This window comes from Suillus subalutaceus (assembly GCF_016647625.1).
Source record: "Suillus subalutaceus strain FC151 chromosome Unknown DFJ58scaffold_130, whole genome shotgun sequence".
In the NCBI taxonomy this organism is placed as follows: domain Eukaryota; kingdom Fungi; phylum Basidiomycota; class Agaricomycetes; order Boletales; family Suillaceae; genus Suillus; species Suillus subalutaceus.
The window spans coordinates 113708-130839 of NW_024540379.1; the positions used below are offsets into that span (position 1 = coordinate 113708).

The following is a 17132-nucleotide window of genomic DNA, read 5'->3' on the forward strand; positions in this document are numbered from 1 at the left end:
GCTTGCCGGTATCTCACAGTGACGTGGAGTGTCTTTGCCATTTGACTTCAGCGCCAGTGATGTTTCAGACAAGCTGTTGTTTCTATGGGCTCTTGAAAGTCCAGTGTCAATGATAGCCTCCCACGGCTCGCACGAGCCCTGACCCTACCTCTTACATTGTCCAGTCTGGCCAGTTCATCTACGCACAACTACTCCCGAGAATAATGATCAACGAGTTTCATCCTATTGGTTAGACTCTCTGCTCGCTCACCAAGCCTTACTGTTCGTTAATCCAGACCTGACAGGGAAAATCTGTTGTATTATGTAGGTTCGGGCTGGCAACGTCAACCCAATTGGTGCTATTCCTTTACACATGGAATGTTTCTAGAATCCATTTGATCTTGTCTTTTTATAGCTCCATCATATTGGAAATCAGATCTTAGTGCCGATCACTTTATTCCAATTACCACGAGACGTACTGCTGATTCAGTGTACCGGTGTTGGGTGTTTTCTCTCTCTCGGAACACACCTTGACTCGTGGATGATTTTCTCGAAGGTTCATCTAACTAGTCTTAGCTAAGTGGTTACTACAACAGAATCGAAATATGTTTCTCTTGGACTGTGCAGGTTCGAAACTTGCCGATTGACAAGGTATTTTTTCTATCGGAACACGCCTTCAAGCTTTGAAGATTCGCTCGTGGATAGTTTCCTCGGAGGTTTATCTCAACTTCGTCCTGACCTCTTAGAAGTGGTTACCACGACAGAATCTAAATTTATCTCTTGGACTGTGCCAGTGCATGTTTGAAACTTGCCGAAGACAAGGTTTTTTGCTATCGTTGAAGATTGATATTCACTCGTTCGTGGGTAGTTTCCCCAACACAATCAAAATCTGTCAAACAGGCTGCCGATGACAAGGTCTCTATCAGAACACACTTCGATATTCAGTCATGGATGGTTTCGTCGGACGTTCATCTTAACTGGTCCTAGCCAGGTGGTTGCTGCAACAGAATCAAATTCTGTTTCTTTTCGACTGCGCAGGTCCGAAACCTGCCGAATGACAGGCCTTTTTCTATCGGAATACACCTTGACATTGATTCGTGGATGGTTTCCTCAGAGGTCCATCTAACTCTTCTTAGCTAAGTGGTTACCACGACAGAGTCAAAATCTGTTTCTGTTGGAGTTGGTTCAAAACCTACTGTCAACATTTGTCGATGTATAAATCCTCGGAGCTTCAGGCCTGCAGGCCCAGTCATTATGCCGAAACCTCTTTTTGTGTCCATGAAAAGGAATTCACTTTTATGACAACAGTAACAACGGGTCGGAATTGCATATTACCAGCATTTCCCTCGCCAATAAAACATCGTGGGACAGAGTGGCAAGTCAATCCTAAGGTCTGCTGGCAACCTGCTGGCAAAGCAAACGTCATCTGTTTGAAGGAGTATGATTTTGCCAGGTGGACAGGTTCTTGCACAGAACATTATTCAGCACATAAAAGCAAGCTGTCTTCCTACCGTCCCCTTAAAATTTATTGTGGGAAGCCCAAATCACATCCCACAAAAAATGCGTCTCTCCTTCGTCCTCGCCGTTATTTCTGCTTTCAGGTTGACAGTGTCTATGCCTGTCGCTGAAAGTCAATGTCCCGTCACATGCTACTCGGAAGCTTGCTGCCCTGGCCATGAATGCAAGCTAGAGGTGATTCCTGTGAGTATGAATGGTTTTCATCTAACCCCACGACTCACCGGCATGATGATAGGATGGGGTCCTATTTTATTGTGAGTGACCTACTGAGTGACGTCACGGTGAGTCGTGTTTCCACTTTCGCATTTGGGCAGTGTGGTTGACGGGACGACACGTACTAGTAAATAGTTTGTTGCTGAGCGCTCGGTTGGCACGATGAATAAATTCTTGGTCGAGCATCGAAGACTTTAAATTGGAGGAACACCTCGTTAACACTTGACTGCATAAAATACGATTGAAATGCGCACGACGCATTGTTGTTCGTCTCGTTGTAAGCTTGCAGTTTATCATCGTCAGCACACAGCTGCAGTGTTTCATTGTGTATATATTGATATGAGCATTACGGTAATCTGGAACTTCAGTCTATAGCGACGCCATCATGATGCACCGGCACCGTTGCCATCAGGCTAGCCTAGAGTGACGATGAACAAAATAAATAGATATATAAAATAGTCAAGAAGAAATGTATAAGTATGCTGTGATTTACAGGTTGATCTCCAGCGAAGTTCCGACATCCATTTCTTAGCCCCGCCTGTGTGAGACTGTGCAATGGTGACATAATTTAAGAGTTAGCATGCTCCAAGCAGCATTATCTCTTGATCAACGAGTGTCAGCTCCATCATGATGATGATTTGGCAGAGGAAATGCACCGCCATACGCCATATGATATCTGGGACTGCTGCCATCCACGTTGTAAAAGAAAATCTAGGTTGGCACGTACACATCTCAGGGATATACCTTATGTTTCTGAGACGATCCGCACGAGGCGTGAAGGTGAATTTTATTTCATGGATAGACTATCACGTAAAAAGGAGGTTTCGGCGCAATGACTGGGCCTAGTTAAGACGGAGCTCTGAGGATCTATACACTGCAAAAATATTGTCAGCAGGTTTCGAACCGACTGCAAGAAAAACAGATTTTGATTCTGTTGTGGTAACCACTTGGTTAAGACCAGTTAAGATGAGCGTCCGAGGAATCCATCCAAGAGTGAGTGTCAAAGTGTGTTGCAATAGAAAAGAACCTTGTCGTCGGGAGGTTTCGAGCTTGCGCAAGTCCGACAGAAACATATTTCAATTCTGTTGTAGGAACCACTTTGGCCAGGCGAAGGAAATGTCCATCAGTGAATCATCAAGGCATGTTCTGAGAGAAAAAAACCTCGTCAGCAGGTTTTGAACCTGCACTGGTACAGTCCAAGAGACATATTTCGATTCTGTGATAGTAACTACTTTGGCCAAGGCGAAGTTGGGATGAACTTCTGAGGAACTGTCCATCAGTGAATCTTCAAGGCGTGTTCGGATAGAAAAAAACCTCGTCGGCAGGTTTTGAACCTGCACTGTCCAAGAGACAGATTTCAATTCCGTTACAGTAACCACTTTGGCCAGGGCGAAGTTGAGATGAGCCTCTGAGGAACTGTCCATCAGTGAATCATCAAGGCGTGTTCGGATGGAAAAAAAACTCATTAACAGGTTTTGAACCTGCACTGGTACGGTCCAAAAGACAGATTTTGATTATGTTGCAGTAACCACTTCAGTCAGGGCAAAGTTGCTCCGAGGAATCGGGCGTGTGTCGATAGAAAAAACCCTGTTGTTCGGCAGGTTTCGAACCTGCGTAGTCCAAGAGAAACGGATTTTGATTCCGTTGTGGTAACCACTTTGGCGAGGACGAAGTTGAGATGAACCTCCGAGGAACTGTCCATGAGTGAATCTTCAAAGCGTGTTCCAATAGAAAAAACCTCGTTGTTGCGCAGGTTTCGAACCTGCGGAGCGCAAGAGAAACAAATTTTGATTCTGTTGTGTTAACCACTTGGGCCAGGACGCTTCCTGGACAAGTTTAGACGAACCTCCGAAGAACTGTCCATGTCGACAGGTTTCGAATCCGCACCACAAGAGAGCAGATTTCTAATCTGTTCTGGTGCCAAACGGTTAGCTATGGCTACTCAAGATGGGCCTTGGAAAATCCATCCATGAGTGAATGTTCAAGCTTCAAGGCGTGGTAAAAGGAAAGGATTGTTTGTCCTGTCACGTTTAGCTTGGAGTCACGCTTAGCAAGACTGGGCTCATTCGGTTACGATGCGAGAACCAACCTGAACCAACCAAAGCTGGAGCTGAAATACAGCAGATTATAGACCACGCGTGAGACGGTTGTCGGTCTTCCAACCACCATGAGAACTTGTTTCTAAAGTTGGGCTCTTGAAAGTCCACCGTGTCACTGTCAACGATAGCCTCCTACGGCTCGTACGAGCCCCGACCCTTCATCTTACATCGTCCAGTCAGGCCAGCTCATCTAGGCACAACTACTCCCGAGAATAATGATCAACGAGTTTCATCCTATTGGTTAGACCCTTTCTTGCTCACCAAGCGTTCCTTACTGTTTGTTAATCCGGACCTGGCGTGGCAAATTTGTTGTATTATGTAGGTTCAGGCTGGCAATATCATCCCAACTGGTGCTATTCCTTTATACACACCAAATGTCTCCAGAATCCATCTGATCTTGTCCTTTCACAGTTCCGTCGCTTGGAAATCAGTTTTGGGTGCCGATCAATTTATTCCAATTACCACAAGATGTACTGCTGATCTAGTGTACCGGTGTTGGCCCAGAATCGACAACCGCATGGGCATGTTCATCCAACAATTAAATTATCACAAAGCTGACTCGACTGAATGGTGGGACATTCAATATTTCACAGGAAAACCTTGACGCCCAGCTACCTATATTAGCAGATCATACAATAGATTGTTTATTCCTACTTTATGTGCAGTGCCTTTGAAATCGTTCGGGCTGAACGATCTGCCATCTCATCATGATCACATTACATCAAAGGAAGAGAGAAGAAAATCAACGAGCTAGAGAGCTCCTTGCACGCATACGTTCGCCAGCATAATATATCCAGATGGGAAATGGTATACCGATGACGATAGCAAGACCTGCAAGAAGGGAGTTGCCTCCCCCATAACCGAGTACTGCGAACATTTGTTGTCCAAAGAGAGGGAATGCGAAGCCAAGCAGTGAACGGAGCGCCTAATAATGAATTCAGAAGGCGTCAACAAGATTTTGGGTAGGTGCAACTCACAGAAGCTGCTGCGGTTGCACTTGCAGCATAGGTAAATGTATCTACGAGGTATAGTTGAATAGGGAGGCTTCAAACAGGTTAGCCGCGGACAGTGGTCTGATACGGGGCACACCCACAAAGTTGCCATTAATCCGAACGAAAAGATAGCAGTACCAATGATGGGCATAATGAAGTTGATCTCGCCCTGCGCAGACCAGCCATACCAACTAAACGTAGGTTAGCGTTGAAGCAACAAAAATAAAATTTATGTATATCTCACAGTAGTCCCACTGGGGCGAACAACGAACCAAATATCAGAGCGGGTATGCGCATCTCTGGCTTACCAACTCCTCCATTTTTTGCAGAAAGCTACATTATGATAAGAGGTGCACTTCAGCTAATGCGGCCGAAGTAGAGTCTTGACGTACGTGTGAGTATGTCTTGTTAGAAAGTTTGGCGCCGAAGATGGCGGCGGATATAAATCCAACGCCAAGTCCAATGTATGCCAGACCTCCGATTCCGATACTGAAGTGGTATACTTCCGAAAAGAGAGCTGGACGCAAGTTTTTAATATTCGTTCCCGTGTTATCGGGTGAATATGATCTCACTTGGGAACGTGGCAAACATTAAGTAGTAGATACCTGAAAGATGATTTTAGTCCACAGCATAACTCGATGTAAGATGCTAAGTATTCACCATAAATCCTAAACAGATGACATCAGTTAGCCGCGTGATATTAAATAAAACTTACAGAGCCACGTATAAGCTGAGGATGAAGCATATAAAACTCCGGGTCAAAAGTATAACGGGTCGTTTGAGGTTGATCCACAAATAAACCCATTTATTCATGTGGGGTGTGGTGAGGTCAGGATGTATCCCAGCTGCCTTTTCGAGATCTCTTGTCATTTTTTGACGACGAAGCCTGATTACTGGAGCATAGGATTCTCTTAGAAAAGGAATGCCGATCACTGCTGCGACACCACAGATCGCGGCGACGACATAGAAATCATATTGTATGCCGACCGACTCTGCGATGAAGCCTCCCATGACGGGCCCAATGACAGGACCCTAGCGAGATGAGCGTGAGCTTGCGTCAAGATTGCAGACCGTGAAACGCACCTATTAAGGGTCCGACATAGTATACTGACATGGCGGAGGCACGATCGTATTCGGAGAAGAGGTCGCTAACGACGCCTCCGCCGCATGCGATGGGTGCACTCCCCACGAAACCAGCTTCGCAGAGAATAAGTGAACTTGTGATAGTAATGGTTCCATAACGTACCTAGAAACCGAAAGGCGAGAAAAGATGAAGTGTTGGGTGCAAAAGCACAGCCGAGATTAAACGCGAGGAATAAGAGGTTCGATAAGTGGAGGACCTTGAACTGATTCAGGCAGGCGGTTCCATTGGTCTTAAAGAAGAGGACGACGCACCCACACACGACCATATACTTCGGTCAAGGGTGCGGCAAATAAAGGGCCAATAGCGAATGACAAAAGAAAGATGCTGAGAGTCAACGCTGTGACTGTCGGATCTGTTATGCCATATTTTATGGCCAGGTCTGGCAAACTAGGTGCCATAATAGAACTTGCTAACGGAGTCACAAAAGTGTAGAGCGCAAGCTGACAGGAAGCCAAAATTAGGCCTCCCGACTAGATATCCAATTCTGATGGAAGAACTGACGATTATAATGGCCGTCCATTTTTTGGCCGGAGTCCAATTCCTGGGGTTGGCTGGGTCGTCTTGCCATTCATCTTCTAACTGTTGAAGGTGGTCCGGAATTTTTTCCTCGAGGTTGTCGTCCGTGATTGTGGAGGCACCGTGGAGCTGGGAAAGATGCTGTTCCTCCCCATCATCTTCATTTAGTACGCGAGTATTGGTGTTCTCAACACATACCGTTTCTGGAGGAGAGGCCGACATTGACCAGAACTTTAGACAAGGAAAACTTGGATGAGAGGAAGACAAAACATGTCCCTGGACAGACTGCCAGTGATTAAATAGATAGAGAGTGGTGACTGAGCAGGTATTACTACAGTACTAGTACTGTATAATTATACTTTGATGACAGGCGCGGTGATCGGACCAGGAATCCATCAAGCTAGTCCTCATTCCATTGGTTGATGATAACGCCAGCTGTCATCGTGAACTTGTCAGGTGTGGCGCCACTGGGTGTTAGGAGTAAGTTATACGCAGAGTTAGCCGCTGCTGTTTGCAATGCCATTGCAAAGATGAGCTCACCGTCGCGCCTTATCGACCTTTCTCTGTTACCACCAACAATACTATTAGTATCCCCTGGATATGTATCGCACCTGTCCATAGAACTTTTCTGACCGTGCCTCAGATCTGGCGGCCAGGTGTTGTTTACTAGCAGCTACGCTCCGTCGGTGCCGGTGGCTTCAGATGTCGGTGATTTATTATTTGGATTTCAAGGGGTTGCAAACTTGCAAGGGGTACAAGAAACTCAATGCGGGATGCTATTAAAGTTGTTGCAATACAAGAGTTTTGGTCGTTTCAAGTTGGTTTCAACGGTGTTTCAAATTATATCCTAATTTGGTCCTAATGACGGCCCAGATCAGAATTTGGGCTCAATAGTGGTCTCAATGTGTCTCAACGTCACGGTCGGAAACTTTATTTCTGGGTTCCGCGAGAACTGACCCAATGATTACCATGTACAGACTTTGCCGTCCCACCTAATTGTATAGGCAGACCCTAGATAGTCATTCCTTCTCTCCTCAGACAATTGGCAACACTCAGACCAGCCCAATTTTCTAGAGACGTTCTCAAATGGACGTGGTGGTGTCAGTGTTCTGAGCTTCCAAGACCGGAGACGTTTTTGCGTGGTATGGTTTATTGTGTCGGCGTCACTATACTTAGACTTTAGATAGTGTGAGATGATGTCCAGGTTTCTATTGTATAGTTGTTCTGGTGCATAAATTTGTTATCGCCTGCGTGAAGCAGAAAGAACTGCGCACTTTTTGCCTCGGGACCAGTGTAGGAATGACTAAACCAGTGGCAGTTCGCTGTGTGCATAACATCGTGATGTGTTTCATCCTATTCTGGTCCAGACCAAAATCGTGCACTTCTACTACCTCTGCCTTCCTCAACACAAACCCAGAGCACTCGTTAGCGTCCCAGCATTGAACGGAGGCGATGCTCTTCATGGAGGCGGCGCTCGCGCTAATTGTCCGCTACATACCAAGCCCATGGTAGTGTGCCTGAGTGCCTCCCCGGCCTCCAATCAAACCTTTGCCTGTGAAGTACCAAATTTACAACCCCCGAGAAGGGTTTAGTGAAAACGGCGATCAATAAGTAAGCGATAAAGATGTCCCCAATTTGGTGATCACACTGCGGCCTGTAGTTGCGGTGGTACAACATATCTGTTCCAGTCATCGTGTGAAAAGCAGAGGAATAAGCCGTCGCACGCCAGATCCAGCTCGAGGCTCCATGCGATGACAATTGATACTCGGACAAATTGCCAATCCATGGCGTCTCGAGCTGATACTACATAACAGTCTCGCAGACAACCAGGAACATGAGCAAACGGAGGAACTCACCTTTTCTCAAAAGCTGGGTCGCGTTAATTTTTTTCTTTTGTCTAGAATGCGTGATTCATCAACAGTGTATTGGGTTTGTTATGTAGAATCGGGGTGGGGTTGCTTTAGTCTCATGCTGAAGACCTCGGCTCTTTGAGCCTCTTAGCGCTGAGGAAGCAGACTTATTGGTGACAATGCTACCCCGGACCCAGCGGGCACTGAGGGGCGGGCGGGATGGAATGTTAGCAACACCTGAAACCTCAGCCCAACTGGGCTTCATTGGTTTAAAGAACAGGGCCGACATTCTCATCCCAAGCCACCACAAGGTCCCGACCTAGACAACGGAGACCACTGATGCCCTGAAGATGCCGATGTAGCGGCAGGCCAGAAGATGGAAGTGGAACGTACCATTTCATCTCGCATCCGAACTTACGAGCCGCGAGATTATCGAGTTGACGTGGGCCGGTGTGCCTAAGCCATGGTGCGGGTCGCTTCCATCAAAGCCTGTGCGTGGTCGATATCGGTCAGGAGGCAGGTAAGAAGGCGGTAAGAACAAACATACCGGCGTCTGGTGAGAGTTCCCTCTTGATAGACCTGGAGGTCGAGACAATGTTGGTTTCCTGACAAATAGAGAATACTAAGAACAAGAAATGCAGCGTGTGGCGTTGTGCGGGCGAGATGAAAGCAATGCTAGTGGCGCAAACGCGAGTCAGTATGTGGCGTTCAAGGAACGATCATACAAGAGAAGTTGACTTTCGAGGGAGAATAGACTTAGGATTCGAATGAGGAGTGAACTGTCTGAACTAACATGTATTCGGGGGGTAAAAGGATCAACTGTCCTACCAGTAAATCGACGTAGCGTTTAAATAGTGTAGGACTGGCTTATGGAATGAGAGAGAAGGTAATCGAATCAATGTAGGAATTGTGGAATGTTGCCTTGACAGTAGTCAAGGCTTTTGACGAATGCTATACAGTAGGGCATAGCTATTTTGACGCGGTCCTGCCGTGCCTGCCGCGGTCGTGACGCGCAAGTGATGCGGCACTGACAAGTATTGACATGGCTACTGACGCGCTAGTGCAACTCATTTCTATGCCCTATATTCGACTATCACATCAAGTTGTATGAGTTCATGATCATTCCTTCGTTGATTTTATTCACCATAGGCACATATACTACTAGCCAGTCCTCAACTAATGACTATTTTCTTGGAACTAGGCAATAGTATGGGTATGGTAACCCATGTGGGTCATGGATATGGGTAGTTGGTGGGTTGGGTATGGGTCTATGGGTCAAGCCGCAAATTTCAAATGTCAAACTTCATCAGAATTATGTAAGAACTATACATAGTTTTCATACACAACATAAACCTTAATCTCAACCTTAATCTCTCACAGGTTCGTGTCATATTTATGCATTACTTGCAGTAATTGTAGGGCATCTGTGATGCATTTGTCATACAGTTGTAGTGCCCCCACGTAGCAGCAATATTTACATAGCTAATGCATTACTCGTCCCTAATGCATCACTCATCTCCCTAGTAAGCTGATGCACCGCCCGTCCCATTGATGCATCATTCATCCCTCTAGTAATGCCCCCCTCCTTGTGCTGATGCATCCTCCTGCCGTTTTTCTGATGCATCCTCTGACACCTTAGTAATGCCCCCCTCTTTGTGCTGATGCATCCTCCCACCATTTTTCTGATGCATCCTCTGATGCCAGTGATGCTTTATTTGATGCATGACTTCTCATGCTGATGCATCCCCGCCATTTTCTGGTACATTCCCCAATGCTGCATATTCCTGCCATTTTTCTGATGCATCCCCCGGTGCTGCACACTCCCACCGTCTTTTGAATGCGTCCCCCCGACACTGATGCATTACAGTGTATTACGATACAATACGAAAGATAGATCTAGCTACTGGCTATATCCACACTATATTCCCCAGACCCATCCTGCGCACTCAAATGAGTCAATGTCTGTGCCAAAAGTGTCTCAAATGAGGCTGCCAGTTCTCGGCGCAAGTGTGCCTGACAGTGTGCATATGCTACACACCTGTCCTCATGCTCCATGTCGGCTGGCATAGCCTCATCACGCCTTGCATCCCAGCGCCCCGCTTCCCACCTCAGGAATGCTCCTATGCGACACATTTCTTCGCGAAGGAGTTCCACCTCCTCCTCCCATCGCATTGCACAAGCTCTTGCCTTGCACCACTCAATCCTCATATCTGTATGTAGTACCATTAGGAAGGGAACCCATTCTAGGACAATGCTCACCTTCTAGAGCTCCATTGTTGTCCTTTTCGCTTCCACCAGTGCCCCGCATGTTCCAGATCCACGAGAGTTTCCATCTGCCTTCCGATTCTCCCCAGAGTAAGTTGGACATCGAGTGTATATCTTGGTGGTTCAAGGGACGCAGTGCAGACTGCCAGCTGGACTCATCCAGTAGATTGCCAAGAATGACCAGTGCCTTGTGCGCGCTGTGGTGAAAGAAATGGTAGTCAGCTAGATATACCAACTAACTTACTAAATCCTAATGGGTGCGAGTGCAGTACTTCGACCCAAGGGGACTGCTATTGAAGCACTTCCTTCTAATAGTGCGAGGGAAGAGAAAGGAAGAAACTAAGATCTAAGACCTGCGATATCCGACCAACCGAAGGTCCGAGTCCGAGAATGTCCGACACGATATGGGATACTGATGGTACACCCGACGCGAGATACCGATGAAGGGCACCGACATGAGATACCAATGAAAGACACCAATGCAAGATACTGATGTGAGGTGAGGAGTCTGATGCCGATGAGCAGCAGGTAAGTCTAGGCCAAGGTAAAGAGAGTCCAGGTATAACTAGGTATGACGAGGTAAGACTAGGTATGGGTTGCCGACGTAAGACTACCGGTAGTGGTCCGGATCTCACAAGGCCTAGGTAAAGAAACCTTAGATAGAGTGCACTTAGAGCGGTCAAGGCACGTCCGATGATAAAAGCAAGGGGGGATCAATTGCACAATCAAAGACTAACTAAGGTGACTCCTACAATGGTACCAGGAATGTCCGAGGAAGGGAAGTAAGGGATAATACGAACTTGAGTCCTATTTATCTAACTGCGTGAACGTCCGGAATCGCACAGGTGAAAGTAGTAGCGAAACGCGAGGTACTCAGTTCGATATGTAATAAGGCTCGTGAGTGCTGCGGCCATGGGAATACATGTAATAATGCCTGCTGTTCGTTCAGTAACAGTAAAATAAGCTTAAAACGCACCAATGGAGATAGGTGGACATGGGTAGGACATGGGAGGATTTGGTACCGATGGGATGGAACGGTTGGCCAAGGTGCGCGATGGCCGATCCGACGAGCAAGGGATGGTTAAGACTACCCTGGCTCTTCTGCGAGAGACTGAGACCACGGATCCGTATTGGCCAAGTCGGACATAGACCGGTGCGACATAGGTGAGTCGAGTGAGTTGAGACTTTGCAAGGAAGTGGTGTATGGATGCGATGTGGATATCTAGGCTGCTTGACTCCTATAGCAAAATGGGGTTTTGCAAGGCTAGCCTGAGCTTGAACACCACAGCACTTTCATATCTCCTAGTGGCGCCTTCGATCCTCACGTCAATTGCCTTGAGCGTGTTGTGTGCTCTAGTATTTGCCCCTTGTCCTCATAGGTTCCGGTCTTTATGCTTGAGAATGGCTGTCTGTGCGCGAAGGCAGGAGCGCAAAGAGCGGAGGGCATTGTGCCCTTGAGCATATCTAAGTCTCCATTCTACCCTCTGCAGGCTTTTGTCGCAAGGTGAAGACCTGCCAATCTGTGAGGGCAGCCACAATTTGAAGCTTTCGGCAGAAGGGATAGAGGAAGTGCTTGCAGCGGTTGCATTGTCTGAGATCCGCATGGCCGCCATGTTGGGCATGTAAAGCTCTTGCATCTTTGCCCAGGAGTCGATCCTACGCTGTAATGCATTACTTCGCTCGAGTAGTTTCCCTTCTTGATTGTCCGTGACGTGTAAGCCACGAGCATCCTTGTTGGCTCTCAAGCATCATCTGGGAGAAGAAGGCATAAGTGACAATGCAAGCGAAAATATATCCAAAAATGTACTGTTGCTCTTCGAGCTCTAGGCCTGAACTGATCAATATGCTAGAGGAGCAATCCTCATGAAATGAAATACAGGCACCACTCTACATACTTTATTCTTCTTGCCAAAAAGACACACCAAGTCAGAGGCCGAGATCTATTCAGAGATATATTACGACGAACGTATCAAGCCTTTGGTGATGGCTGAAGCGGAAGCCGGCAACGTGACTACTTCTGGCAAGCATGTGGCCCTTGGTCGAAAATTCTCTAACCAATTGCTCAACGACGAGTCTGAGGACGTCAAGGTGGAGGTTCGTAGAAAGTATGAAGAACAACTAACTTGCAAGAAGGGTACCAAGCATGGCAAGAGCATTCCTGATGACGAGGATGGCAATGAAGAGATGGATGCAGAGGTGCATAATCATGCAGTACATTTGATTCAGTTCTATTTGGTGAACTCAATACTAACGCTATTCACAGAGGGATAGATGACTTACCTGTCATTTGTCAACATTTTGTGCAGCTTGTCAAGCAGAAGACTCGTTTTGTGGTCTCGTTCATGTTCGCCGGTCCTGATCCAAGAAATGACTGGGATATGACAACATTATTGTGAGTGGTGGCGGATTTCTTGGGTTTACTGTAACTCACACACAGAAGGTGCCATCCATCGGAAACACCTCAAGGAAACACCTTCTCTGAGTTATACGAGACAGCTGACCATGATTTCCTGGCGGCCTTCCAGCAGTACACAGAACAAATTTTTTGTAAGTTTTCTCGCATTGATTATGGGTACACTCACTGAATATGTGTGCAGCTGGCAACAAGTGCAAGCCTGACTTGAATGCATGGAAGGAGGATGATAGTGGTGAGACTGGTGACCCTGATGAGGAAGAGTCTGAGAAATACAAAAATTCCAGTGATGTGGAAGGTGACGACGGAGATGAGGATGCGGAAGGAGATGAGGATGTGGAAGAAGATGATGGAGATGAGGCAGGTGAAGAAGATGAGTCTGATGCACAGTCCACAGACATGGAGGAAGATAAAGGCGAGGGGAATCAGTCCGTGGGTGTCGTGGAATCTGGTGAGTTGTCCAGCCTTTATATACATTTCCACCAGTGGCTGATGCATCATCAGCAGTTGCATCGATTATGACAACCAATGCATCATTTGGAGCAACTGAGTCATTAAGTGCTGGGGAGCTGACGTCAGTGACTCATGCATCAATGGAGACAATTGCACCTTCCGTAAGTGCTTCCCGGTCTTCCTATCAATATTTTCATCTGACCACCGATATTTCAGTATGGCCTGCAAAATCATGCTGTGTACTATGGCATGCAGCCTCAGGCATTGTACGACTCACAGGCTCAGTCCAAGTCCATGTATGGCATCCAGGCCCACACTACATATGGCGCACAGGCTTATCCTACGTACGGCTTACAAGGCCCAACATACAACGCACAGGGCACCAGCCATGCATCATTCGCTGGAATGTACCCTTCCTTCGTCACTGGACCTGATGCATCACTTCAGTCTCAAGGACCCGCATTCCCGATGCAGATGAGTACCTACACTGACTTCGGAATCTGCCCTTCCAATTTGTTCATGCCAGGCATCATCACCCCTGAGTCTTCACTTAATGAGGGGTTCCAGATCCCAGACTGGAACAACCCACCCTGGAATGGGAACAATCCGGCCTGGAACTTTGATGGTGTAGAAGGGACTCCTCGAGGTGGGTGGTGACTGTCAGATATCTTGTCCCCCATCTCCACAGAATGCAGCAGCCTCCTGGACTCACTCCCTTCTCTACCTTCTCCTGTGCCAGACGAGGACTCACACCCTATTCTGCCTTCTCCCAACCCGATCCTGAGTGCGGATGATACTTCTCTCCCTTCCATCGAAAAGGCTGGCACAACGACCAGCAGGAAGGTGAAGATCTCCCGGAAGGCTGCCAAAAAGGGAGATGGCCAGAAGCGTGACAACACTAAGTCAATGGTGGGGAAGGCCGCAGCCAAATCTTCTGCTGAGTCTGCCTCACAGCATACCACTAAAACTAAGAAACCGCCCGCTGCTAAGTCGTCGCCTGGTCAGGCTAAACCCTCCACTGAAACAGTCACTCAGTCCTCCTCTACCCAGCGCACAAACGAGAACCAGTAGCAGTCTACTGCTATGCTGATGGTCAATGAGGCTGCCGCCATGACAAGGAACCCCTCACCCTGCCCTTCACCCAACCCCATCACCAATGTAACTGGTGCTGCCACCAGTGCTTCGGATGGCATGGCATCATCCGATAGTTTGGTGAACCACACTGTGGACACCGAAGTATGCAGAAAGTGTGTGCCAATCAAGTCTAGATGCAATGACCTTGCAGATGCTATTGGGACTAATGGTGTCTCATTCTTGACTGGGAAGGAGAATGTCTCAGAGGCAGAAGCACCTCACACTTTGAAACGACCTGGACAAAGCGAGGCTTCCAGCACTCCCAAGTATGTTGCTTTGGTTACTTCACACATTTTCTCATGCTGATGCGACACACCAGAAAAAGCGAACCAAGGTGTAAGTGATTGGCTAGGCACCCCTGCAATGTTTTGTCGTACATAGCATCTTGATAGTATCTTTCAATAATGTGTATTGAACGCTGTGATTGTTTTGACAATGATGTTGAGCGCCATGACTCATGAGATGATCTTTGAGAACATGTATTGAGGATGCACTGGCCGTGTATATATCACGTGATCCTTGTTTGTTGATCAAACGTACTTGTGAATTTTTGAGTGCTGGTATCATGTGATTGTTGTTGAATCTGCTGGTTCAAACTTACACTGATAATGGGTGCGCAAAGAAAGAGTTTAAGGCAAGCAAGGCCCCCAACATTGAGGACACATCTCATGATACTTAGATTTCCACTTGTACTACTGGTACTCTACAGACTGGCCGTGTATATATCATGTGATCCTTGTTTGTTGATTGAACATACTCGACACTTGTGAATTTTTGAGTGCTGGTATCATGTTTTTTTTTTTTTTTTTTTTTTTGGATTCAATTTTTCTGTCGTATGGAGAGTTGTACTCTATGGAGGACATTACTATCTAGTCGTGGGGACCCCCAGTGTCCCCTGCACATCTCCAAGTTCGCGAATGCCCTGGTGTGAGGTGTACCCCCACCAGTCTGCCATTCCTGCTGGCCATTTTAGATGCGCGACTCGATCTAGATGAGATGACTGTGATATACTGAGACATGATATGTGACTATCAAGGAATAAACATAACATGTACTCAGCCGCTACTGCAGTCAGGTACAGGAGTCAGATTTGGATGCAGTGGAATGATATGTAGGATGTGCCCATGGTTGACTGAGGGGATCTGTGTTCCTGCTGACTTGGACCAAAGAGGGACGAGGTTGGCTGCGTGTAGACGAGTGGGTGTTGGTAGTACAAATTATTGATATGGAGTATTGTATGATACATTGTCTTGAGGGGAGGGAATGGAAGTGGAGGGTCTTGATGATTCAGTATCTGCTAATGGGGCTGTCAGGCTGTGGGGGAACGTGGGTTGGGGACTTCACCGAGGACGCTTCTCATTCTACCAGTTGCGTTGACAAATTTGACTAGGTGGGTGGTGGCACTGGGGTCGGTCAAGAGGAAGGAAATGGAGGATGCCTGACGACCTAGTGCGTTCGACATGGTGTGGCGCTCACATTGGTAGTGGGGACAGTGAGGGCAGTTGGGGCTATTAACTTTCCATATGCAATAGAGATGTTTGTTGAGGGGGGTGTGACCGGTGCATAGAAACATATATAGGCTGGTGAGTCGTTTGAGAAAACTTGCGCTAAGTTTGATAAATGAACATTTCAATATGTGAGGGTCGAGTTGATTGAACCTGTAGAAACGAGGGGACTTGTGCCATAGATGGGTCCAATGTTCGTTAATGGCCTTGCTTTGCACTTCTTGAAGAGCTGAGATGCTCAGTGGCAGGGAGCGATGGTGTAGGTATCGGGGCAATTTGGATCTGGGACTGTTGTTCTGTTGTCCTTCCGCTGCTAACTTCGCATGCTTGTCGACTTCCTCATTGCCGTGGACACCAGAGTGTCCTGGTACCAATCTCAGCGTTACACTGAAGTCTGCGTGGTCCTTTGCCACTTTGGTCATGATTCTATGGAAATGATCTGCTAGGTAGGATCCAGGACGCGAATAGAAACTCTCACCGGCTAGGATTGATGCCTGGTTGTCAACAGAGATGGACAAGGGGAACAATACATCCCGTTCTGTGGCTATTAGCCGTGCAGCCAGCGTTAGGCCTACTTCTTCAGCCTCGAACACGGTGTGCTCTTCTTCCGTGCCCAGTTAGTAATGCAGGGTTCTGGGCCTTTGGCCTGCGTGGAATAGGATCACAGCCGCTCCGATACGGCCCTTGTACCCTGATCCATCGCTGTATACCTGAATGTGGTCATCCAGTTGTTCATGTTCTTCTACTGCTTCCTCCTTGCTTGCAGCGATGTTCGTAGTCCAGGGGTTCTTGGTGGATGGAGATCTTCGTGCTGGTATCAGAGTTTCCACCGTGTTGGGTGAAATGTCAAAGCAATGGGTGAGTCGATGCAGGGAGGTGCGGTGAGCAGCGACATATCCCTTAGTGGCTTTGCGGATGGGGAGGTGGAGTGGGTGAGTGCTGGGGAGGACGGCTAAGCGAAGGCTGGCTCTGTGGCAAGCATTTTGTAGGAGTAGCGTAGTAGGAAGAAGATTAGCGTGGACTTCTAACAGGTCTGTTGCAGAGGTTTTCA

General features: G+C 47.3%; 4 protein-coding genes across 4 annotated transcripts; 1 reads left to right on the forward strand and 3 right to left on the reverse strand.

Moving 5' to 3' along the window:
• Nucleotides 1–4537: 4537 nt before the first annotated feature.
• Nucleotides 4538–7039, reverse strand: DFJ58DRAFT_809624 (multidrug resistance protein 4). Its single transcript, XM_041391361.1, has 14 exons — nt 7002–7039; nt 6660–6845; nt 6447–6590; nt 6197–6385; nt 6048–6141; nt 5886–5998; nt 5517–5833; nt 5462–5469; nt 5374–5406; nt 5194–5318; nt 5046–5134; nt 4903–4992; nt 4787–4853; nt 4538–4734 (listed from the first exon to the last, which is right to left on the reverse strand). The coding sequence occupies exons 2-14, from the start codon at nt 6681–6683 to the stop codon at nt 4552–4554; spliced, it is 1476 nt and encodes a 491-aa protein (XP_041239288.1). The 5' UTR covers nt 6684–6845; nt 7002–7039; the 3' UTR covers nt 4538–4551.
• Nucleotides 7040–10041: 3002 nt separating this feature from the next.
• Nucleotides 10042–11033, reverse strand: DFJ58DRAFT_845206 (uncharacterized protein; the record flags this gene model as incomplete). Its single annotated transcript, XM_041393140.1, has 5 exons — nt 10042–10164; nt 10231–10249; nt 10350–10521; nt 10571–10773; nt 10948–11033. 5 exons carry the CDS (start codon nt 11031–11033, stop codon nt 10042–10044), a joined length of 603 nt encoding a protein of 200 aa, XP_041239289.1.
• Nucleotides 11034–12063: 1030 nt separating this feature from the next.
• DFJ58DRAFT_638296 (uncharacterized protein) lies at nt 12064–12321 on the reverse strand (the record flags this gene model as incomplete). Its single annotated transcript, XM_041381311.1, has 1 exon — nt 12064–12321. A coding segment is annotated over one exon (258 nt), but the record flags the coding sequence as incomplete, so codon positions are not given.
• A 238-nt stretch (nt 12322–12559) lies between these two features.
• On the forward strand, nt 12560–14513 carry DFJ58DRAFT_732687 (uncharacterized protein; the record flags this gene model as incomplete). Its single annotated transcript, XM_041386201.1, has 7 exons — nt 12560–12811; nt 12883–12968; nt 13017–13123; nt 13174–13440; nt 13494–13603; nt 13659–14088; nt 14182–14513. The coding sequence occupies 7 exons, from the start codon at nt 12560–12562 to the stop codon at nt 14511–14513; spliced, it is 1584 nt and encodes a 527-aa protein (XP_041239291.1).
• Nucleotides 14514–17132: the final 2619 nt, after the last annotated feature.

What these genes read in the sequence shown, in the direction of transcription:
- DFJ58DRAFT_809624 (XM_041391361.1), bottom strand. Translation starts at nt 6,683, where the DNA reads ATGTCGGCCTCTCCTCCAGAAACG. An exon ending in AATGGACGGCCATTATAATC is followed by an intron (nt 6,386 to 6,446) that starts GTCAGTTCTTCC and finishes GCTTCCTGTCAG; the next exon opens with CTTGCGCTCTACACTTTTGT. An exon ending in TTCGGATTAATGGCAACTTT is followed by an intron (nt 4,854 to 4,902) that starts GTGGGTGTGCCC and finishes ACCTGTTTGAAG; the next exon opens with CCTCCCTATTCAACTATACC.